Source organism: Salvelinus namaycush, chromosome 17 (genome assembly GCF_016432855.1).
Source record: "Salvelinus namaycush isolate Seneca chromosome 17, SaNama_1.0, whole genome shotgun sequence".
Taxonomy (NCBI): domain Eukaryota; kingdom Metazoa; phylum Chordata; class Actinopteri; order Salmoniformes; family Salmonidae; genus Salvelinus; species Salvelinus namaycush.
Window position 1 is genome coordinate 2,682,778 of NC_052323.1, and position 22,370 is coordinate 2,705,147.

Consider the following 22,370-nt stretch of genomic DNA (forward strand, 5'->3'; position numbering starts at 1 on the left):
CAACATTCCCCTTCATCTCCATGTATAAAGTCCTCAAACTGGACTCACTGTCATCCGTTTGCCATTATTTGTTACTGTAGCCCCAGACTGCAGTACGTGTCCCAGTATCAACCATGGCCATGCTGAGAGTGTCGTCCTACCGCCGGCAGTTTGAGGAGCAGAGGAGTCGGAATGGACGGTCCAGCGGTGGCTGTGGAGGGCAGTACCGCTCCTCAGCGGTCAAGGCCAGGTCAGTGTGTGGTTTCTTGGTAGCCCCCTCACCTCTTCATGGCTTAGAGGGCCTGGGTCCTATTCAGTAGGGGTGTGGAGCATTTAGAAACTGAGTGAAATGTGGAGGTACTACCTAAACTCAAGGATTTATGTTTTCTGTCACAAAATGTTTTGCTAGGTAAGCCCTATCAAACATGACTCAACATGCATATGGACCACTGGAGATGGCCTTTATGGAGAACACCCTGTGCACTGAGGATGGTTTACTACAGTGTACCACGGGCCGGCAAGCTAGTGTCCTTTCTTCTCGGGGGACTGCTTAGATTAAAACTAGAACGTGTCAGACAACATCTATGGGACCAGATGTTCGTTTCCTTTCACTCCTGAAGTATTTCTAAATATTTATTGAATTGAATCGCAAGCAAATGTGTGGTAGCTTTGCGTGGTTTTCATATGCAGTATTGAATGTCCCCCAGTTGGCTATTGTGTGTTTAGTGTTAGTTACGCACGTCGGTTACTTTAGTTGTCAGTCCCATGGGAAAAGTTTGAAGGGTGTTGACAAATGCCTTTTGTACTTCCATCAGATGATGACGATATATTCCCCTCGGCTGTGTTCATTTACACAGATCTAATTTGGGAGGGGCAGCAATGCTATGCATTAAAGACTTTTTAGGGATTGCTATCTTTGATTTTCTATGTACATGCACAAAACTGATGCTGATACTTTTGTGAAATGTATTGTGCTAGTGTGTCTGTGTGTCTCTCCAGGGCTTTATACAAACTCAGGCTTCTCCTAAGCTGTGTGTCTCCCACAGGGGTGCGGCTGCTGAGGAGTGTACGTGTGACCAGCTGGACTTTGTGGCTGCCAAGACGCTCAATAAGGAGAGTCTGGTCCGATTCGCTAAAGACCGCAGCATCATTGCCGCCCTAAATGATCGCTTTGTCGCCCTCATCAACATGGTGAGCCCGGGATGGATTCAACCCTTGAAACGTTAATCTAAGGTTCTATAATGTTATATAAACTTGACACCTAAGGGTCACAATGAACACTAACTTGAGCACTGTGCTCGATTTTAGATTGACCAACAGACACAGTAGAACCAATGGGATAGTCCCAAAAGTTCAAAGGTATTTCTTATGTATTTGACTCAAGTCTATTCTACACAGATGCTCCAAGGAAGCAACCCCCAAAAATTCTGGTAACCTTCCCCAAATTCCCAGATTTTCCAGAAATCACATTTGGAATATTCCCGCAAATCAAGAAGGAATTCTAATAGTCAAACTGGGATTTCTGGAAAAACTGGGAATTATGGGAAAATGCCCAGAATTTTGCAACCCTTAACGTTCATGTACTTTCCTATACCATTGTACATGCTGTGTGCGCCCTAATAGGCACGCTGCTTTGAGGAGGACAATGAGTCTCTGGAGGCCCAGATCTGTGAGCTGGAGGAGAGGATGACCGGCCAACAGACCACCTCCACTGCCGTAGCTGTCCCTGAATACAGCCTGGACGCCGTGGTGGAGAGACTGCGCAAGGAGAGGGTACATATTAACAATGCAGCAGAGTGGAGGCATTCATGTCACACGAATGCTAGGAGAAAAATAACCTGTTGTCTAATGGTGGTTGGTTGGAGCTGGTTGGATGGGGCTGCCATAATCGACAGGTAGCCATTGTCACAGACCATTACCATTACCAATTGTGTGTGTCCAGGACCAGAGCCTGTTTGATGTGGAGGAGCTGAGGAGAGAGCTGGAGTGTCTGCAGGAGCAGTATGAGGAGACCGTTCAGCAGAGGACCCTCATCCAACTGGAGCAGGAAGACGTTGGCCTGGTAATGACCTCACTTCCTGTGCCATTTTAGTGTTATTGTTTAGTAATTGTGTTGAACTGGTGTTTTCGTGGGTAATTTATTCTCTAACAATAAGTAGACTTTTCATGTGTGCTACTGTCAATTTATAACATGTATATAGACATAGATCTAACTTGTGGTAGCTCAACTTTTATACCCAATTTACCCAGTTTGATCATTCCTCAAAATGAAAGATTGATAATAGGCAAGGAAGGGTGGAAAGAAGTATGCATTATCTAAATATTCAAAGTAGGCCAATATCTCTTTAGGAGCACTAATATACTGACTGTACTAATGTATAACTACCACTAGACGGCACTGTTGCCATGATTTGCCAACACTGTTTTATTCTCTACGATTCAAAAAAACGAATTTCATAAGCTGTGTGGCTCAGCATAGCCCTGCTGCTCCTCTGTATCTCTACCCACAGGGTGTTGATTAATTATCAGTCCTACAGTCTGGGCCGGTGGCCACAACACAACCACAAAACCCCAGTCCTAACAAAACCTACTATCCCATTCCCTCTCATTCCCTCACTGCCTGCCACACCACACATGTCCCTGCCGTCACAGCCAATCTCCCCACTGCCAGCCCAGATGTGGGAGAAGCCGTTTACATGTCTCCTTATTGAGTCATTCAGTCTTTAATTTCTCCTATACAGATGTAATACAGACTGTAATGTAGTCGGTGCAGTAACGCTGCTGGCTGGCTTGCTGGCTGGCTCAGCTCCTGGCTCCGATTGGAAAGCAGCTGGAGCGTGGAGAGAGCTTAGAGTCGGTGGGAAACAAACAAACAGAAACAGGCAGGGAGAAGAGAGATTGAATGTGATTGTGAACCGGTGTTGGAAGCAGCTCCGCGAGAGGAGGCTGCAGCCTTTCTCAGTAGGCAAGCAGACAGACTTTGGAAGAGGCTTAAAACCAAGGCATGGCTGGGTATTTAAAATCCAGCCTTGCCATTAGCTATTGATTAAGCCTGTTTGTATTTTGTGGTAAAGCTGCCCACATCTTGGACAACCTCCATGGTCTGTCTGTCCGTCTCTCTGCCAGCCAATTCTCTGAGTGTTCTTTTGAGCTTTTATCTGGGGCTGAGGCTTACGGTGTTTAAAAGGTTCAGCAGGCTCCCACCAAGGCTTCCCACAGTGGAAGAAGGCTGGAGGAGCTGGCTGGTTCTCATCCAAATCCAAAGCGGAAGACGGTGCTATAAAGCACAGCTAGCCTGACGCGATGGATGGGGAACAAGAGAAGAGAAGGGTGACCTAGGGGGGATTTCTTTGGTCTTCACAGTCCATAGACTGTGAGTGCATGACTCTCCAATGTACGGCCTTGTGTTTGCCCAGAGATAACAGTAACAGACCGCCTGCCTTACGTGTGACGTCCATCAGGGACCCATGTGTTCAGGCAGCCACAGCAGGAAGGTTTCACCCGTGGACCCGTTTTGCATTCAGATACAAATGCTAGTACCAGGAGTAATTCAATTCATCACCAATTAATCAGGCACTTAAAAAGGGCTGGATAAACCCTGCCTCTGAATGGAATCGAGGACGAAGGCATTTTTAGCTAATTAGCCCCTCTTCCTCTGCATTGCGTTGTCTAGCTACCTGCTGGTTGAGGAAATAGTGTGTCATGGTACTTTTGTTCTGAATTTCAAATCGACCCCGTAGCCCCTACCCCTTACCACCCCAAGCCCTTGCCGCCTCCCTACCCCTTACCACCCCTAGCCCATACCTCCTCCCTACCCCCTAGCCCCCTAACCCTTACCCTCTCCCTACCCCTTACCACGCCTAGCCCCTTACCCTCCTCCCTACCACCCCTAACCCTACCCCTTACCCCCCGTAGCCCTTGCCCCCTCCCTACCCCTTACCACCCCTAGCCCCTTACCCTCCTCCCAACCCCTTACCACCCCTATCCCCTGCCCCTTACCCTCCTCCCTACATTCGTGTTAGTGAGCATTTCTCCTTTGCCAAGATAATCCATCCACCTGACAAGAAGCCGATTTAAACAGCATGATCATTACACAGGTGCACCTTGTGCTGGGGACAATAAAAGGCTACTCTAAAATGTGCAGTTTTGTCACACAACACAATGCCACAGATGTCTAAAGTGTTGATGGAGCGTGCAATTGGAATGCTGACTGCAGGAATGTCCACCAGAGCTGTGGCCAGAGAATTGAATATTCATTTATCTACCATAAGCCATTTCCAACGTCGTTTTAGAGAATTTGGCTGTACGTCCAACCAGCCTCACAACTGCAGACCACGCGTAACCGTGCCAGCCCAGGACCTCCACCTCCGGCTTCTTCACCTGCGTGATCGTCTGAGACCAGCTACCCGGACAGCTGATGAAAATGTGGGTTTGCACAATCAAAGAATTTCTGGGCAAACTGTCAGTAACCGTCTCAGGGAGCTAATCTGCATGCTCATCGTCCTTACCAGGGTCTTGACCTGATTGCAGTTCGGCGTCGTAACTGGTTTGCTGATGTCAACATTGTGAACAGAGTGCCCCATGATGGCAGAGGGGTTATGGAATGGGCAGGCATAAGCTATGGACAACAAACACAATTGCATTTTATCGATGGCAATTTGAATGCACAGAGATACCGTGATGAGATCCTAAGGCCCATTGTCGTGCCATTCGTCCGCCGCTATCACCTCATGTTTCAGCATGACAATGCAAGGCTCCATGTCACAAGGATCTGTACACAATTCCTGGATGTTGAAAATGTCAAGGTTCTTCCATGGACTGCATACTCACCAGAGATGTCACCCATTTAAGCAAGTTTGGGATGCTCTGGATCGACGCGTATGACCGATTATTCCAGGTGCTGCCAATATCCAGCAACTTCACACAGCAATTGAAGAAGAGTGGGACAACATTCCACAGGTTACAATCAACAGCCTGATCAACTCTATGCGAAGGAAACGTGTCGCGCTGCTCTAGGCAAATGGTGGTCACACCAGATACTGACTGGTTTTCTGATCCAGGCCCCTACCTTTTTTTAAGGTATCTGTGACCAACAGATGCATATCTGTATTCCCAGTCATGTGGAAGATTACGGCTAAATGAATGTATTGCAATTTACCTTCTTTTTATGAACTGTAACTCAGTAAAATATTTAAAATTGTTGCATGTTGCGTTTTATGTTGTTCAGTGTAGGTATGATTGGATTGGTGTAAACCAGTGTTTCCCAATTATGGTTCTAGGGACCCAAAGGGGTAGACATTTTAGTTTTTGCCCTAGCACTAACACACCTGATTCAACTAAAGGCTTAATGCCGAGTTGATTAGTTGAATCAAGCGTCTTAGTGCTAGGGGCAAAAACAAACATGTGCACCCCTTTGGTCCCCCAACACCAGGATTGGAAAACACTGGTGTAAGCAATCTTGTGAAAATGACATCTAGTATATCAGAAGACAAGCGGGAGCTTTCAACATACGAGTGCTTTCGGTTTTCTATTGACCTGGCTGTCTGCTACCCCTTTGTAGGAAGTGGATGTAGTGACCGCAGACTGTCTGGCCCTGAGGGAGCAGGTGAAAATCTATGAGGAACAACTGGCTCGCATGGAGGCACAGCATGAGACGGTAAGAGCGAAGGGACATATCCTAGATATGACTGGCTGGATGGCAAACATTGATTATCCCACAGTATTAGTACACAAATGAGGAAAAGTGTACTACTCAATGGCTCTCTGGGTCATTACTTACAAGTGTGACTGGGTTTGAACCCATATTTCATGCATGCCACAGACTGTTTGCCCACTGAGTCTTCAGATCTCTGGCAAGGTTTGCTGAACCACCTCCTTTACACAAGCAGCAAGCTTTTCTGTTTAGCCAAAGACACTAAAACTCCAGACAAAGGGCAGGTGTTGGAGAGATTCCCATTAGGGTTTGCCGGGGGCAACACGGTTCAGATGACCCCGGCCACCTTGTTGACCAGGTTTTACCATGAACAGTAGTTATTTTACGAGGAACAATTGTGGTACTGAGGCAGGATTAGAGCACAGCAAAGCAGGGTAGAGCCAGAATAAGCCTTGCCAAGGATAGATCTCACAGGTGATATAACCAGTTGTTAAAGGAAATTTCTAACATGTGAAGTTCATAAGAGCATATCAAGTAATGGCTTTAATTTCTGGTCAAACAGAGGGAAAGGGGGGTCTTAGAAAACATCTGCAAACAAAAAGTCTTAAAGGGTATTAGAAATACATCAAAACACAAGTTGAAGTAAAGACCTCTGCCAACTAATATCAACACTTCTATTTTGTTTTGGAGAATTTTTTCCCCTTCTGTTATTTTAAGAAATATTGCCTTGTGCCTTGTAATTCCATTACCAAAACCCCACATATCTTTAAAGGCCCAGTGCAGTCAAAAACGTAATTGTCCTGTGTTTTCTATATATTTCCACACTATATATTTTTATTACACCGGATAGGTGCAGTGAAATGTATTGTTTGAGGTTGGAATAATATTGTGAAATCGTGAAAATAATTATGCCCTTTTAGTGTTTGAAAAGACTGCCGGAAATGTCTGTTTTAGCCTGCCTGGTGACATCACCAGGTGGTAAATTAGTTTATAGACCAATCATGTTATTTATTTTTTATTTTACCAGGTAAGTTGACTGAACACATTCTCATTTACAGCACAACCTGGGGAATAGTTACAGGGGAGAGGAGGAGGGATGAATGAGCAAATTGGAAGCTGGGGGTGATTAGGAGGTCATGATGGTATGAGGGCCAGATTGGGAATTTAGCCAGGACACCGGGGTTAACACCCCTACTCTTACCATAAATGCCATGGGACCTTAAATGTCCACAGAGAGTCAGGGCACTCGTTTATCGTCCCACCCGAAAGACGGCACCCTACACAGGGCAATGTCAGCAGCATACCACCCTGCATCCCACTGTTGGCTTGCTTCTGAAGCTAAGCAGGGTTGGTCCTGGTTGGTGTCTGCATGGGAGACCAGATGCTGCTGGAAGTGGTGTTGGAGGGCCAGTAGGAAGCACCCTTTCCTCTGGTCTAAAAAAAATATTCCAATGCCCCAGGGCAGTGATTGGGGACATTGCCCTGTGTTGGGTGCCGTCTTTCGGACGGGACGTTAAATGGGTGTCCTGACTCTCTGTGGTCACTGAAGATCCCGTGGCACTTATCGTAAGAGTAGGGGTGTTAATGCAATATCAGAGGGAGAGGGGCAGAGGAAGACAGCAGAATAGAAGGTAGGAGAGGCCGAGGCGGTAGGAGAGGCCGAGGCGGTAGGAGAGGCCCGAGGCGGTAGGAGAGGCCCGAGGCGGTAGGAGAGGCCCGAGGCGGTAGGAGAGGCCGAGGCAGAGAGACAAGAAACTGGGAGCAGTGAGAGAGGGAGAAAGCGAGGCCGTTCCATCACTCAGTTTTTTTCTCTCCTCTGTGAAGCCCGGCCACTCGGCTGGCCGGCTACGTTTAACACACTCCCTCAGGGACATGCTCGATAACTCCCTGCACTGAATAACTCACAGCACCGGCTCAATACCAAATGAAAACAGAAGTCCCCCTTTGTTTTATTAACTGCTATTATTATCAGGCATTTCCAAACACCTATTCCCCTGATGAATCAGCCGCCGTTACTCATGTCGAGGAAAAATTAGATGAGGGTCAAGCTGCTTGGGTATTTCTCCAACACTTCATTCTGCTATGATAGATGCATGGAGGTTAATAATGGAGTTTTAGGTATTGTGACCTGAATATGTACATGGTGGGGGCTTAATGTTGTTACCTACTTACTTAATGGTGTGTGTGTGTCTGCAGACGGTTCAGAACATGGTGGCCCCTGTAGATGGTCCAGCTGCAGCAGGGAGAGGAGTCCTGGAGTTCTGCAACCCTGACATCAAGTCAGCCATCATATATATCAAGGAGAACTACAGCCAGCTGGCTGAGACCATCCAGGTACAGAGTCTGGAGCATACACACAATGTGCATGTCACAAAAACAGAACACCGAACACACACACCCTTCAATGTAACTCCTGACAGCGTACTCACCGGCTACACACCCACTCCCCCTTTCTTCCCCAAACCGTCTGGCTAAATCTGAGCCTTCTCACCTCGCAGAGGGACGGGCCCGCTTGTTTTCTTTTCCTCTTGACATAACACTAGAGGCAAACCTTAGAATCAGAGGTGCTGCCGCACACCAGTACAGACCCACTTTGTCCCTCGGTGTCTTGCGTTGGTTTGTCTATGTTGGTGTGTTTCAGAAAGAGAGTTTGTGTGAGTGTGTGTTACAAGCTAGAGGTGCTCTGCTGGGGTCAACCTTGCTCTCCGGTGGGTCTGACCCGCCATAGGGTCCCGGGTCGGGGATGTCCGCTAGGCGGCGTGTGTGTGTGCATGTGTATGTGAAAAGGCTTTGGGCTAAATTTACAGCCAGGTTACCCGTGATTAAAGTCAATATTTGACGTCCATTTATGTCTGTGGATGTCAAAAGATGACATGGAAACCGGCCACTAGGGACAACAGAGAGCGCTGTTACCATCAAGTAAGTTTTGGTTTTGCGAGGCCGTTGATGATGGGGATGGTGGATGGGCGTGAGCATCTACCTCTGATTCCAAAGGCTGCAAATTTGAATCCAGCGATAGAAACTAAGATTTCGGAGTTAATGCCTAAACTTAACCCTAACCTTTAACATTAAAAGTTAATTCCTAAACGTAACCCTAACCTTAAACATTAGAAGTTAATTCCTAAACTTAACCTTACACACTTTGAAATTTTACGTTTGCAAAAACTTCGAAATTTGACGTTTGCAAAACATGGATGAACGTCTAATTCTGATGTGAGACTGTGAGAACTAGTTGAAATTGACCACAGTTCGTATTCTCTCTAACCCAGACACTTACACTCTCCTTCCCACTTCATCCTCCCCTCCTCCTCCTCCTCCTCCTCTCCTCCTCCTCCTCCTCCTTCCCTCGTTCATTGCCAGCTGGACAGCTTGCGGTCTGGGCCTGGCCTCCATTAGTGTCTCACAAGGTGCAATTGTCTCCATCCCCAAATGATTGCCATTGGGATTGAAGTGTGATTGTGATTGCTGGCTGACTCTGACACACCTGTGAGCCCTTGTTGCCACTCATTTGCTGTCTAAGTTGTTCCCCTTCACCATTCCCTTTATGGGGGAAAGGGTAACACTTTATTGGAAGTGTATCTACATAAGGACTTCATTGCACATGAATAACCCATGCATACTGCATTTCTAAACAACAACCGTAAGACAACTGAAATATCTACTTGTGGTTATTGTACTTGTGGTTACGCCCCCCCCCCCCCCCCCCCCGGAAAGTAATTTATGGGAAACTCTGTCATCTAGTGTCATGCAGTAAATTGAAGGTAGTAACTATGTTATGTTTCCAGTGTGAGTGCAGGGAAACTGGTGTGGTTGTTGCTGGTGCTGTTGTCGCCATTGGTGCTGGAAAGGAGCTGACGGTGGCCAGACCTGCGGGGGTCACAGGCGTTGGCCAAATAACGGACGTCAGCGAACTGAAGAAACTGGTGAGGAACCGCTATCTCTCTCTGGCATTCACCTACTTTTTTTAGACAATAACTACCTGCTGATTTGACTGTTTCTCAAGTTTCTTTCTCTCCCGTAAAACTTTCCTTCCAGTAAATTCACACTTCTCAGACATCTTCTTAGAAAAGCCCCACCATGAGCTCAGCATCAAACATCAGCCACGAAATCAAGAGGAATTGTAGAAAATGTATGGCTTCTTCCCACAGACAGTAAAGTTTAGGGAGGGAAAGGCAGTTCACTCCTCAGGAGTTTTCCATGAGTGACATCTCTCGCTCTCTCTCTCTCGCTCTCTCTCTCTCGCTCGCTCTCTCGCTCTCGCTCTCTCTCTCTCGTTCTCTCTCTCTCGCTCTCTCCCTCTCTCTCTCGCTCTCTCTCTCGCTCTCTCTCTCGCTCTCTCTCGCTCTCTCTCTCTCGCGCTCTCTCTCTCGCGCTCTCTCTCTCTCTCTCATTATTAGACAGACTTTTCACAGTACTCTCTCTTCTTCATCATCAACTTCTTACAACTTCACACATTCCTCCTCTGTGTCTCCAGAGACTCCAACCCCAAAACTGAACAATGGAAATAGAACCTCATCTATCACCCATCCCCGTCTCCTAGAGAAAAAGAAACGCAACAGAGAGGCTTTATTGAGAAAATGGTAGAATGTCTCAGTACAGTCTTTCAAGAATTAGTCTCCAACCACCCCAAAACTCAATGATTCACTCAAGTTTACAGTATTCAAGGAAATGCTGGAACTTCCCATTGCAGTTTATCCATCATTCAAGAATCAACACTTAATAGAATTGGTCAATGACTTAAATCGACAGTAACTGGCTTAACTGCTCGCTCCACCGTAATCATCAGTGGTCGGACCACAGCCGACACCTCTCCATTTCCATAACAAACATGGCGGTTTGGTTCCCATTACCGAGGTTGTGGTCTTTAAATAAACAGGCCCCCTCGGTAACTGCAGTCGCACTCTCATAACACCGTCTCCTCTTCCCTTAATGTGCAGCACGCGAGCCCTCGCTCTGCCTAGCCTGGGCCTAGTCTGATGGACATGTCCCTGCCTGTCTTTCTCCCTCCCTTAATCTATCTCTCACCGGCCGTGATGGATGTTCCAGTTCTGGTTTCTCACCGAGACACAACTTGACCAAACAAACAACCTTGCAGTGAAATCAGGCTCAGCTTAGAGATGTGTATAATAGAGTAGAACAGGCATTGATGGGGATGACACACACCCACCCCCCTGCCCACACACAGGGCATCCGACCAGGGGAGGGGGGGAGAGAGAGACCTAGCTGACTGGGGCCGTCTGCCAGATGGCTCCATATATAGTTCACTACTTTTACCAGATGTCAAAAGTAATGCACTATATAGAGAGTCGAGTGCCATTTAGGAAGTAGCCTGGAGCTCCTGTGATCTACCTGCAAGAGAAGCAGACAGCCGGAATCCTCATCCGTCTCTGACAGCTAATTGTTTAACTTCTCTGGACAAAAATATAAATGCAACATGCAACAATTTCAAAGGTTTTACTGAGTTACAGTTCATATGAGGAAATCAGTCAATGGAAATAAATTCATTAGGCCCTAGTCTATGGATGTCACATGACTGGAAATACAGATATGCATCTGTTGGTCATAGATACCTTTCACGGTATTTCTGTGCGTTAAAATTGCCATCGATAAAATGCAATTACATTTGTTGTCCGTAGCTTAAGCCTGCCCATACCATAACCCCACCGCCACCATGGTGCACACTGTTCACAATGTTGACATCGGCCAACATGACGCCATACACGTGGTCTGCGAATCCTCTAAAACGTTGGAGGCGGCTTATGGTAGAGAAATCAACATTAAATTCTCTGGCAACAGCTCTAGTGGACATTCCTGCAATCAGCATTCCAATTGCACGCTCCCTCAACACTTTAGACATCTGTGGTATTGTGTTGTGTGACAAAACTGCACATTTTAGAGTGGTCTTTTATTGTCGCCAGCACAAGGTGCACCTGTGTAATGATCATGATGTTTAATCAGCTTTGTGATAGGCCACACCTGTCGGGTGGATGGATTATCTTTGTGAAGGAGAAATGCTCACTAACAGGGATTTTAACAAATTTGTGCACACAATTTGAGAGAAATAAGCTTGGAAAATTTCTGCGATCTTTTATTTCAATTCATGAAACACTTTACATGTTGGTGTTACATACGCCTCTCGGAAGAGGGAACGCAACGCCCTGCTACAACTCAACTTCCCATAGAGTGAAAGAGGTATGGGATTGTAGGTGCGAGTAAGAACGACAAAGGCAGAGAATTTACCGTTTACTGGGAATTTATTCCGTCACACGGTAATTTTGGGGAAAAGGGGCTGGACGGAACCAAAGCAACCAAAGCACCTTACCTGCCTACCCACTACTTACCTGGTGCGCTAACCAAAATACAGGGGCTGGTACGCCCAGGTCTTACCTAGTGTGCATAGACAGTGAATACTACGGGTTATGCCTCTTGCCTTAGCACTCCCTAGGTGCCTTCCCCTTCCCCCCTTGGAACAAAAACAGAATACAAACGTAAGTAAACAATAGTCAAGAACACTGCCTCCTACGGGGACACACATACCTTAAAAGCAGCGGCTACAAAGTACTTAACAAAAAACCTGTCTCTCAGCAAAAACCAACACATGACATACTAATCATCTCCCTCAGCAACCAACACATGACATAACCCTCAGCTCTCTTCTGAGCAACAGAACACTGGCTTATATAGCTGGAAGAAGGAGTCTAATGGGATAGAGCTGTATCCTGACGAGGGGGCGGGGTCAGCTCGCCAATCATTGATGTGGCCAACCAATCAGCTGCTTGGGGGGAATTTCAGGAAGCCATCCTGAAACACACACATACAAACAAAAACCGGGGAACGTAACAGTTGGATTTATATTTGTGTTATATACAGCAGTGTACAGCAGGGAGCCGTGTGTGTGTTAGGAAGAGAGTATACAGTTTGAGGTTTCAATGTGCTGTTTAGAATGACATTGGCAGAGATTTACTCACGCATCTCATGTTTCCTCCGACCATGTACCTGAATTTCTGTGTTTTTGTGTTTGTACCTGTGTGTATAGATTGCAGAGCTTGAAAAGGAGCTTGCAGAGCTGGAGAAGTGTGGTGAGGAGCTGGAAGATGAGATTGAGATGAAGAGAGAAGCGTATGTGGAGGAGATCTTTGAGCTGGAGGTAAGAGGGACAGACCACACCGAGCTTAAACTGACTCCAGTACAGTACCCCACCATCTCTGCTCCAAGTAGACACTGCCCCTAATCACAGATCTATGAACAGTTGACCCTACTCTCAATCCTAATCACAGATCTAGGAACAGTTTACCCTTCTCTCAATCTGAACCAAAGATCTAGAAACTGTTTTTCCCACCCTCAAACCTAATCACAGATCTAGGAACAGTTTACCCTACCCTCAATCCTAACCACAGATCTAGGAACAGTTTACCCTACCCTCGATCCTAAGGGTAGAAAGTTAAATATCAGACCATAGACCAGCTGTTAGGGTCAACTTCTACCTCCACCCATCCCATAAACCCAATGGCTCTATTCCAATAACTTTTACCTCCACCCATCCCATAAACCCAATGGCTCTATTCCAATAACCACACTAGCATACCACTTAGAATGTGTCCAATACATAGATACATGGCTTAATACTAAGTGGTAGTATGCTTGTGCGGCTATTAGAACATGGCCCATTATCTCTCTGTTTCTCCTCAGTGTCGTATTGAGGAGATGCGGGAGCAGCAGCATGACATGCAGGTCCAGATGAGGGAACAATGTGATGACTACGAGGAGCTGCTGGGTCAGAAGATGGCCCGGGAAATCGAGATCGCTGCCTACAGGTGGGCCCTATCAAATCAAATTGTATTTGTCACATGCGCCAAATACAACAGGTGTAGTAGACCTTACCGCGAAATGCTTACCTACAAGCCTTTAACCAACAATGCAGTTCAAGAAATAGAGTTAAGAAAATATTTACTAAATAAACAAAAATGAAATATATATATATAGAAGTAACACAAGAGAATTACATAACAATAATGAGGCTATATACAGGGCGTACCGGTACCGAGTAAATGTACGGGGGTACAGTTAAGTCGAGGAAATTTGTAATGTGACTATGCGTAGATAATTTACGGCGAGTAGCAGCAGTGTAAAAACAAAGGGGGGGGGGGGTGTAAATAGTCCGGGCGGCCATTTGATACATTTTTCAGCAGTCTTATGGCATGGGGTAGAAGCTGTTATGGAACCTTTTGGTTCTAGACTTGGCGCTCCGGTACCACTTGCCGTGCGGTAGCAGAGAGAACAGTCTATGACTTGGGTGACTGGAGTCTTTGACATTTTTGGGGCCTTCCTCTGACATCGCCTAGTATATATGTCCTGGATGTCCGGAAGCTCTGGACCGTACGCACACGCGCCTTACGGGTCAGATGACGAGTAGTTGCATACCAGGCGGTGATGCAACCGGTCAAGATGCAACTGTAGAACTTTTTGAGGATCTGGGGACCTATGCCAAATCTTTTCAGTCTCCTGAGGGGGAAAAGGTTTTGTCGTGCCCTCTTCACAACTGTCTTGGTGTGTTTGGACCATGGTAGTTCGTTGGTGATGTGGACACCAAGGAACTTGAAACTCTCGACCCGCTCCATTTCAGCCCTGTCGACGTTAATGGAGACCTGTTCGGCCCTTCTTTTCCTGTAGTCCATGATCATCTCCTTTGTCTTACTCACATTGAGGGAGAGGTTGTTGTCTTGGCTCCATACTACCAGTTTTCTGACCTCCTCCCTATAGACTGTCTCATCGCTGTCAGTAATCAGGCCTACCACTGCTGTGTCGTCAGCAAACTTAATGATGGTGTTGGAGTCGTGGTTGGCCATGTAGTCGTGGGTGAACAGGGATTACAGGAGGGGACTAAGCACGCACCGCTGAGGGGCCCCAGTGTGTTGTTGCTTACCCTTACAGGAAGTCCAGGATCCCGTCAGGAAGTCTATGGTGGTCTATTTGAAACATGTAGGTATTACAGACTCGGTCAGGAAGAAGTTGAAAATGTCAGTGAAGACACTTGCCAGTTGGTCCACGCGTTATTTGAGTACACGTCCTGGTAATCCGTCTGGCCCTGTGGCTTTGTGAATATTGACCTGTTGAAAGGTCTTGCTCACGGAGAGTGTGATCACACAGTCGTCCCAAACAGCTGGTGCTCTCATGCATGCTTCAGTGTTGCTTGCCTCGAAGCGCATATAAAAGCATTTAGCTTTTCTGGTAGGCTTGCATCACTGGGCAGCTTGCGGCTGGGTTTCCCTTTGTAGTCCGTAATATTTTTCAAACTTAGTCCTGTATTGACGCTTTGCCTCTTTGATAGTTCATCTGAGGGCATAGCGGGATTTCTTATAAGCGTCCGGATTAGTGTCCCGTTCCTTGAAAGCGGCAGCTCTAGCCTTCAGCGCGGTGTGGATGTTGCCTTTAACCCATGGCTTCTGGTTGGGAAATGTACGTACGGTCACTGGGGACGACGTCGTTGATGCACTTATTGATGAAGCTGGTGAATGAGGTGGTATACTCCTCCATTTCATTGGATGAATTCTGGAACATATTCATGTCTGTGCTAGGAAAACAGTCCTGTAGCATAGCATCCGTGTCATCGGTCCACTTCCGTATTGAGCGAGTCACTGGTACTTTCTGCTTTAGTTTTTATTTGTAAGTAGGAATCAGGAGGATAGAATTATTGGCAGATTTGCCAAATGGATGGCGAGGGAGAGCTTTGTATGTGTCTCTGTGTGTGGAGTAAAGGTGGTCTAGACTTGTTTTTCTCCTCTGGTTGCACATGTGACATGCTGGTAGAAATAAGGTAAAACAGATTTAAGTTTGCCTGCATTAAAGTCCCCAGCCACTAGGAGTGCCACTTCTGGATGAGCATTTTCTTGTTTGCTTATGGCCTTGTACAGCTCATTGAGTGCGGTCTTAGTGCCAGCATCGGTTTGTGGTGGTAAATAGACGGCTACGAATAATATAAATGAGAACTTGCAAGGTAGATAGTGTGGTCTACAGTTTATCATGAGGCATTCTACCTCAGGCAAGCAATACCTCGACACTTCTTTAATATTAGACATCGCGCACCATCGGTTACTGACAAAGAGACACACACCCCCGACCCTCGTCTTACCAGATGTAGCTGCTCTGTCCTGCTGATGCACGGAGAAGCCAGCCAGCTCTGTGTCGTCGTTCAGCCACTCCTCGGTGAAACATAAGATATTACAGTTTTTAATGTTCGTTGGTAGGGTAGTCTAAATCATAGATCATCTAGCTAATTTTCTAATGATTCCACGTTGGCCAATAATATGGAGGGTAGTGGTGGCTTACTTACTCAATGGCAAATTCTTACAAGGCACTCCTTCCCCTTTTTCTCTGTCTTTTCTTCATGCTGATGGGAATTTGTGCCTTGTCTTGACAAAGCATATCCTTCACATCGGAATCTTTTAAAGAAAAAATATTTTTCCAGTTCGAGGTGAATAATTGCTGTTCAGAAGCTCTTTTCGGTCATAAGAGACGGTAGCAGCAACATTATGTACAAAATGAGTTACAACCAATGCGAAAAAACAAACAAAATAGGAGTTGGTCAGGAGCCCGTAAAATGGCAGCCATCCCCTCCAGCGCCATACTAGAGACACTGATACATTTCACCCAAACATGATTGGTCACAGACAATAGCACAAAGGGCAAGAAGGTAGAGACAACAATGCATCATGCAAAGCAGCCACAACTGTCAGTAAGAGTGTCGATGATTGAGTCTGTGAATGAAGAAATTGAGATAAAACTGTCCAGTTTGAGTGTTTGTCGCAGCTCATTCCAGTCGTTAGCTGCAGCGAACTGAAAAGAGGAGTGACCCAGGGGTGTGTGCTTTGGGGACCTTTCACAGAATGTTACTGACAGAACGGGTGTTGTATGTGGAGGATGAGGGCTGCAGTAGATATCTCAGATAGGGGGGAGTGAGGCCTAAGAGGGTTTTATAAATAAGCATCAACCAGTGGGTCTTGCGACGGGTATACAGAGATGACCAGTTTACAGAAGAGTATAGAGTGCAGTGATGTGTCCTTTAAGGAGCATTGGTGGCAAATCGGATGGCTGAATGGTAAAGAACATCAAGTATGCTCTCAAGCGGCTAACCTGCCGATCTATAAATTACGTCTCTGTAATCTAGCATCGGTAGGACGGTCATCTGAATTGGGGTTAGTTTGGCAGCTGGGGTGAAAGAGGAGCGATTACGATAGAGGAAACCAAGTCTAGATGTAACTTTAGCCAGCAGATTTGATATGTGCTGAGAGAAGGACAGTGCACCGTCTAGCCATACTCCCAAGTACTTGTATGAGGTGTCTACCTCAAGCTCTAAACCCTCACAGGTAGTAATCACACCGGTGGGGAGAGGGGCATTCTTCTAACCAAACCACATGACCTTTCTTTTTTATTTTATTTCTTTTTTTAAATTTTATCCCCTTTTCTCCCCAATTTTCGTGGTATCCAATCGCTAGTAATTACTATCTTGTCTCATCGCTACAACTCCCGTACGGGCTCGGGAGAGACGAAGGTCGAAAGCCATGCGTCCTCCGAAGCACAACCCAACCAAGCCGCACTGCTTCTTAACACAGCGCGCCTCCAACCCGGAAGCCAGCCGCACCAATGTGTCGGAGGAAACACCGTGCACCCGCCCCCCTCGGTTAGCGCGCACTGCGCCCGGCCCGCCACAGGAGTCGCTGGAGCGCGATGAGACAAGGATATCCCTACCGGCCAAACCCTCCCTAACCCGGACGACGCTAAGCCAATTGTGCGTCGCCCCACGGACCTCCCAGTCGCGGCCGGCTGCGACAGAGCCTGGGCGCGAACCCAGAGACTCTGGTGGCGCAGCTAGCAACTGCGATGCAGTGCTCTAGACCACTGCGCCACCCGGGAGGCCCACATGACCTTTCTTTATGAGGTGTTCAGAACAAGGCAGAGAAAGCTTGTTGAACACTAAAGAAGCTTTTTTGTAGGGTGTTTAAAACAAAATCTGGTGAGGGGCCAGCTGAGTAGAAGACTGTATCTTCTGCATATAATTGGATGAAAGAGCTTCCTACTGCCTGAGCTATGTTGTTGATGTAAATTGAGAAGAGTGTACAGAGGCCTCTGTAGTATTACAATGACAATGGCATCTTCAGATGACGTGATATTTTCGATTTTGTTCAGAATATTTGTGTAGCCTGACATTGTGAACATGTAGTATATGTGACATGTCACCTGGGCAACTCCATATCCATAATTTCCATATTAAGACATTCCTGAGAACAAAGGCCTGACATCCAAGGTTAACTGGGGTCACAGGAAACAGACCCTATGACAGCCCAAGAAAACATGATGCAGTTCCCTGTCCGGTGTCCTTGAAGACGTTTTTGTGTTTCTGTCATGCCTCCCTCCTGTTGTGTGTGTGTGTGTGTGTGTGTCTGTCTGTGCGCTCAACCATCTGCCATCCTGGTATGTAGAATGATGCACTTTGCCCTTGCCGACCCCCTACATTTGGACGCCCCTTCCTTACGCATCCGATCCTTGGGAGGCCCCCCGATACATCCTTGCGGCTCAGGAAGAGTTAGCCTCAAACAATTCCTCATTAGAATGGACAGGGGGGACCTCACACTGTCAGGACCGTAGGCTGGGTCTCTGCCAAGCCACTTTATCCGCCAGCCTGTTATTGTCAGCAGCCCCACAACACACCATAGCCTCCTTTAAACACTCTGGTCCCTGAACAGACTGTTCCAAAGACACACACCACATAGACTCAAGACACGTGCACACATTTAGGCAAGGCGCAGGCAGGCAAGACGGTCTGGGTGCGACATTGCTTACCATTTTAAACATTTTGGTAACAGGGCTGTTTTGTCAAATGTGATTAAAACCATGAAAAATAAATGAAAAAAGCTTCTCTCCACACTTTGGAAATGTGTCTGCAGAAGAGAGCCTAATGACACGAGTCTCGCCTTTAAAAGGTACACTGAGCCATTTGGACCAGATGCTCTCTGCTGTTGTAGCTCCCCAGTGACAGTCTTAATGTTAACAATTCACTTTCAGCAGTATTACGTGTGTAACTCGGATTATGAGCAGGGCCTATAGGGCTCTGGTCAAAAGTAGTGCACTATAGGGAATAAGGTGACATTTGGGACACAAACAATGTCTTAGTGGTAGACGACACAACAACAACAAGCAGAAGTTTAAACAGATATTGAGATTACCCCTAGCCCTGATATGGTGGCTATAATGAATGAAATAGGAAGAATAGGCACAACTGATGGAATTCATCTGATCTAATTCACATCTTATCTAAACAATCTGGTTGAAATCAAGTGCTGGACCGAAAAATGTTCTCAATAATATGAAAAAGTCATGTCCCTAACTCCGATGGGTATGCTTCCATAGTGGCTTATTAAGAAGTACATAAAACAGACAATGCTTCTATGGAGGCTAGCCATGCTGGGTCTAAGTCCTCCTAGCTGAAGTGGAAGAACTCTGTGTGTGTGTGTGTGTGTGTGTGTGTGTGTGTGTGTGTGTGTTATCAGCAGAACTTCTTACAGTTGTTTTCCTTTTCCTCTCTTCTATTCCCAGAGGTTTGGTGGAAGAGGAGGATGAGAGGCTTTGCTACCTGTGAGAGGAACCGATGCAGACCAGACCAACCAACCTGCTTTTGGCGATGGATATCCTCCCATACAGATTTCATGCGTTGCCAAAACACAACAGACCAAAGTCAGCCAGATCACATGAAGCTAACCGCCACACAACCATTTGAGCAGATGTAAAAGTATCATGACAGATTAACGAGGTCTGGAGGGCGTGCCAGGGCCATTGATAACAGGTCACTGGCAGGTGACCCCTGTCCTATAAGAAAGATGGAATTGTCTAACATTGGGGTGGAGGGGGATGGGACTGGATAGAGTGTGTGTATTCAATGTCTGTGAAATTTCCCTAAGTGGTCTCTATCTGTTGTGGCTACAGTCTCTGGAGCTAACTCACTGATATGACACACACACACACACACACACACACACACACACACACACACACACACACACACACACACACACACACACACACACACACACACACACACACACACACACACACACACACACACACTGACTGACTCTGCAGAATCATTTACCTCCCGTTAACCCTCACTCCAGCATGAGCCCATTAAACGCTCTTAACCACTGACCTCTCCACTGTTCACAGCCATTGGACAGCTCTTATATCCAATAAGATAGCCTTAACCGATCATGGCAGGTCACCTTCCATTTGTTTTACAGTCATGCGTTAATGTGGGTTTTACACAGAAATGGCAGTCAAGTCAGTTACACTGTTCATGTATACTTGCGAACTGGTATATTAGCTTTGCAAATGGTTGTCGAAGTTGACATTCTGCAGCTCCCGTACAGCTGGCCAGCAGATAGCTTGTGTGCTGTCCCTGACTTAGTTGCTCATTCTCTGCCCATGACACCTGGAGGAATTTAGTCAAGTTAAAACCATAACAATAAAAAAAACATTTTGCTTGACATCCCCTTCTTGTCTTTTTCACTCTCCACTTAAGTGCCTTACCTCACAATCATAACTGTACATTTAACAGAAGATGAGTTATGCTGTGTGATCCCTGCCCCATTTGTCTTCATGCTTAACCTCACATGTGAACGTTCTCGGCTATTAACGATATCAGAGGCTTGTTAGCTCAGCCATAAAGATGAACAATACCGCTAATAATGTCTCAGATAAGATTTGCTACAGCCGGTGATCTCCTGGTGGATTGAAACACATCCACACACACACTAAGAGAAGGCTGCAAGCGGTCAGGGGGACTTGTTTAATTGTGTGGACATGAAACACAATGAGCAGTGAGGAAGCAGACCGGTGGGTCTGTGGGGCCTTTATTTTCTCAGGGCTGCAGCACTCAATCATGTTCTGCCTCCGAGGCCTGGACCCACAAACGAGTTATATCCCACCCAGCCCCCTGCCATCCCCCTCTTTTAAAAAAAAAAGTATTTTATTTCACCTTTATTTAACCAGGTAGGCCAGTTGAGAACAAGTTCTCATTTACAACTGCGACCTGGCCAAGATAAAGCAAAGCGGTGCGACACAAACAACAACACAGAGTTACACATGGAATAAACAAACGTACAGTCAATAACACAATAGAAAAATCTGTATCCAGTGTGTGCAAATGAAGTTTGGAGGAAAGGCAATAAATAGGCCATAGTGGCGAAGTAATTACAATTTAGCAATTAACACTGGAGTGATATATGTGCAGATGAGGATGTGCAAGTAGAAATACTGGTGTGCAAAAGAGCAGAAAAACAAACAAAAAATATGAGGTAGGTAGTTGGTTGGATGGATGGGCTATTTACAGATGGGCTGTGTACAGCTGCAGTGATCGGTAAGCTGCTCTGACAGCTGACGCTTAAAGTTAGAGAGGGAGATATGTCTCCAACAACGATTTTTGCAATTCGTTCCAGTCATTGGCAGCAGAGAACTGGAAGGAAAGGCGGCCAAAGGAGGTGTTGGCTTTGGGGATGACCAGTGAAATATACCTGCTGGAGTGCATGCTACAAGATAAGGTTGAGCTTTACTAGCAAAGACTTAAAGATGACCTGGAGCCAGTGGATTTGGCGACGAATATGTAGCGAGGACCAGCCAACGAGCGCGTACAGGTCGCTGTGGTGGGTAGTATATGGGGCTTTGGTGACAAAATGGATGGCACTCTGATAGACTGCATCCAATTTGCTGAGTAGAGTGTTGGAGGCTATTTTGTGAATGACATCACAGAAGTCAAGGATTGGTAGGATAGTCAGTTTTACGAGGATATGTTTGGCAGCATGAGTGAAGGAGGCTTTGTTGTGAAATAGGAAGCCGATTCTAGATTTAATTTTGGATTGGAGATGCTTAATATGAGTCTGGAAGGAGAGTTTACAGACTAGCCAGACACCTAGGTATTTATAGTTGTCCACATATTCTAATTCAAAACCGTCCAGAGTAGTGATGCTAGTCGGGTGGGCAGCGATCGGTTGAAGAGCATGCATTTCGTTTTACTAACATTTAAGAGCAGTTGGAGGCCACGGAAAGAATGTTGTATGGCATTGAAGCTCGTTTGGAGGTTGGTTAACACAGTCTCCAAAGAAGGGCATCAGATGTATACAGAATGGTGTCGTCTGTGTAGAGGTGGATCAAAGAATCGCCCGCAGCAAAAGCGACATCATTGATATATACAGAGAAAAGAGTCGGCCCGAGAATTGAACCCTGTGGCACCCCCATTGAGACCGCCAGAGGTCCGGACAACAGGCCCTCCGATTTGACACACTGAACTCTATCTGAGAAGTTAGTGAACCAGGCGAGGCAGTCATTAGAGAAACCAAGGCTGTTGAGTCTGCCTATAAGAATACGGTGATTGACAGAGTCGAAAGCCTTGGCCAGATCGATGAAGACGACTGCACAGTACTGTCTTTTATCGATGGCGGTTATGATATCGTTTAGGACCTTGAGCGTGGCTGAGGTGCACCTGTGACTAGCTCGGAAATCGAATTACATTGCGGAGAATGTACGGTGGGATTCGAAATGGTGGGCGATCTTTTTGTTCACCTGGCTTTCGAATACTTTAGAATGGCAGGATGGATATAGGTCTCTGACGGCCAACCACCCATCTCCTCTACCACATGGCACTGCTTGGGCCCCGATGGTCGATTTCTGGACCTTCTGTACATGTGTCAAAAAG

At 46.4% G+C, this 22,370-nt stretch overlaps 1 protein-coding gene across 1 annotated transcript; it reads left to right on the forward strand.

Annotated features, from left to right (window-relative positions):
* Positions 1-76: 76 nt before the first annotated feature.
* On the forward strand, positions 77-20,132 carry vimr2 (vimentin-related 2). The gene is made up of 10 exons (XM_039011762.1): positions 77-229; positions 1,026-1,170; positions 1,603-1,752; positions 1,922-2,041; positions 5,540-5,635; positions 7,829-7,966; positions 9,418-9,555; positions 12,669-12,779; positions 13,322-13,446; positions 19,223-20,132. The coding sequence occupies exons 1-10, from the start codon at positions 114-116 to the stop codon at positions 19,263-19,265; spliced, it is 1,182 nt and encodes a 393-aa protein (XP_038867690.1). The 5' UTR covers positions 77-113; the 3' UTR covers positions 19,266-20,132.
* Positions 20,133-22,370: the final 2,238 nt, after the last annotated feature.

Excerpts from the sequence above, each read along its gene's own strand:
- vimr2 (XM_039011762.1), top strand. The coding sequence starts at position 114 with ATGGCCATGCTGAGAGTGTCGTCCTACCGCCGGCAGTTTGAGGAGCAG. Across the intron at positions 1,171-1,602 it reads TTGTCGCCCTCATCAACATG|GCACGCTGCTTTGAGGAGGA; the intron begins GTGAGCCCGGGA and ends GCGCCCTAATAG. Across the intron at positions 1,753-1,921 it reads AGAGACTGCGCAAGGAGAGG|GACCAGAGCCTGTTTGATGT; the intron begins GTACATATTAAC and ends GTGTGTGTCCAG.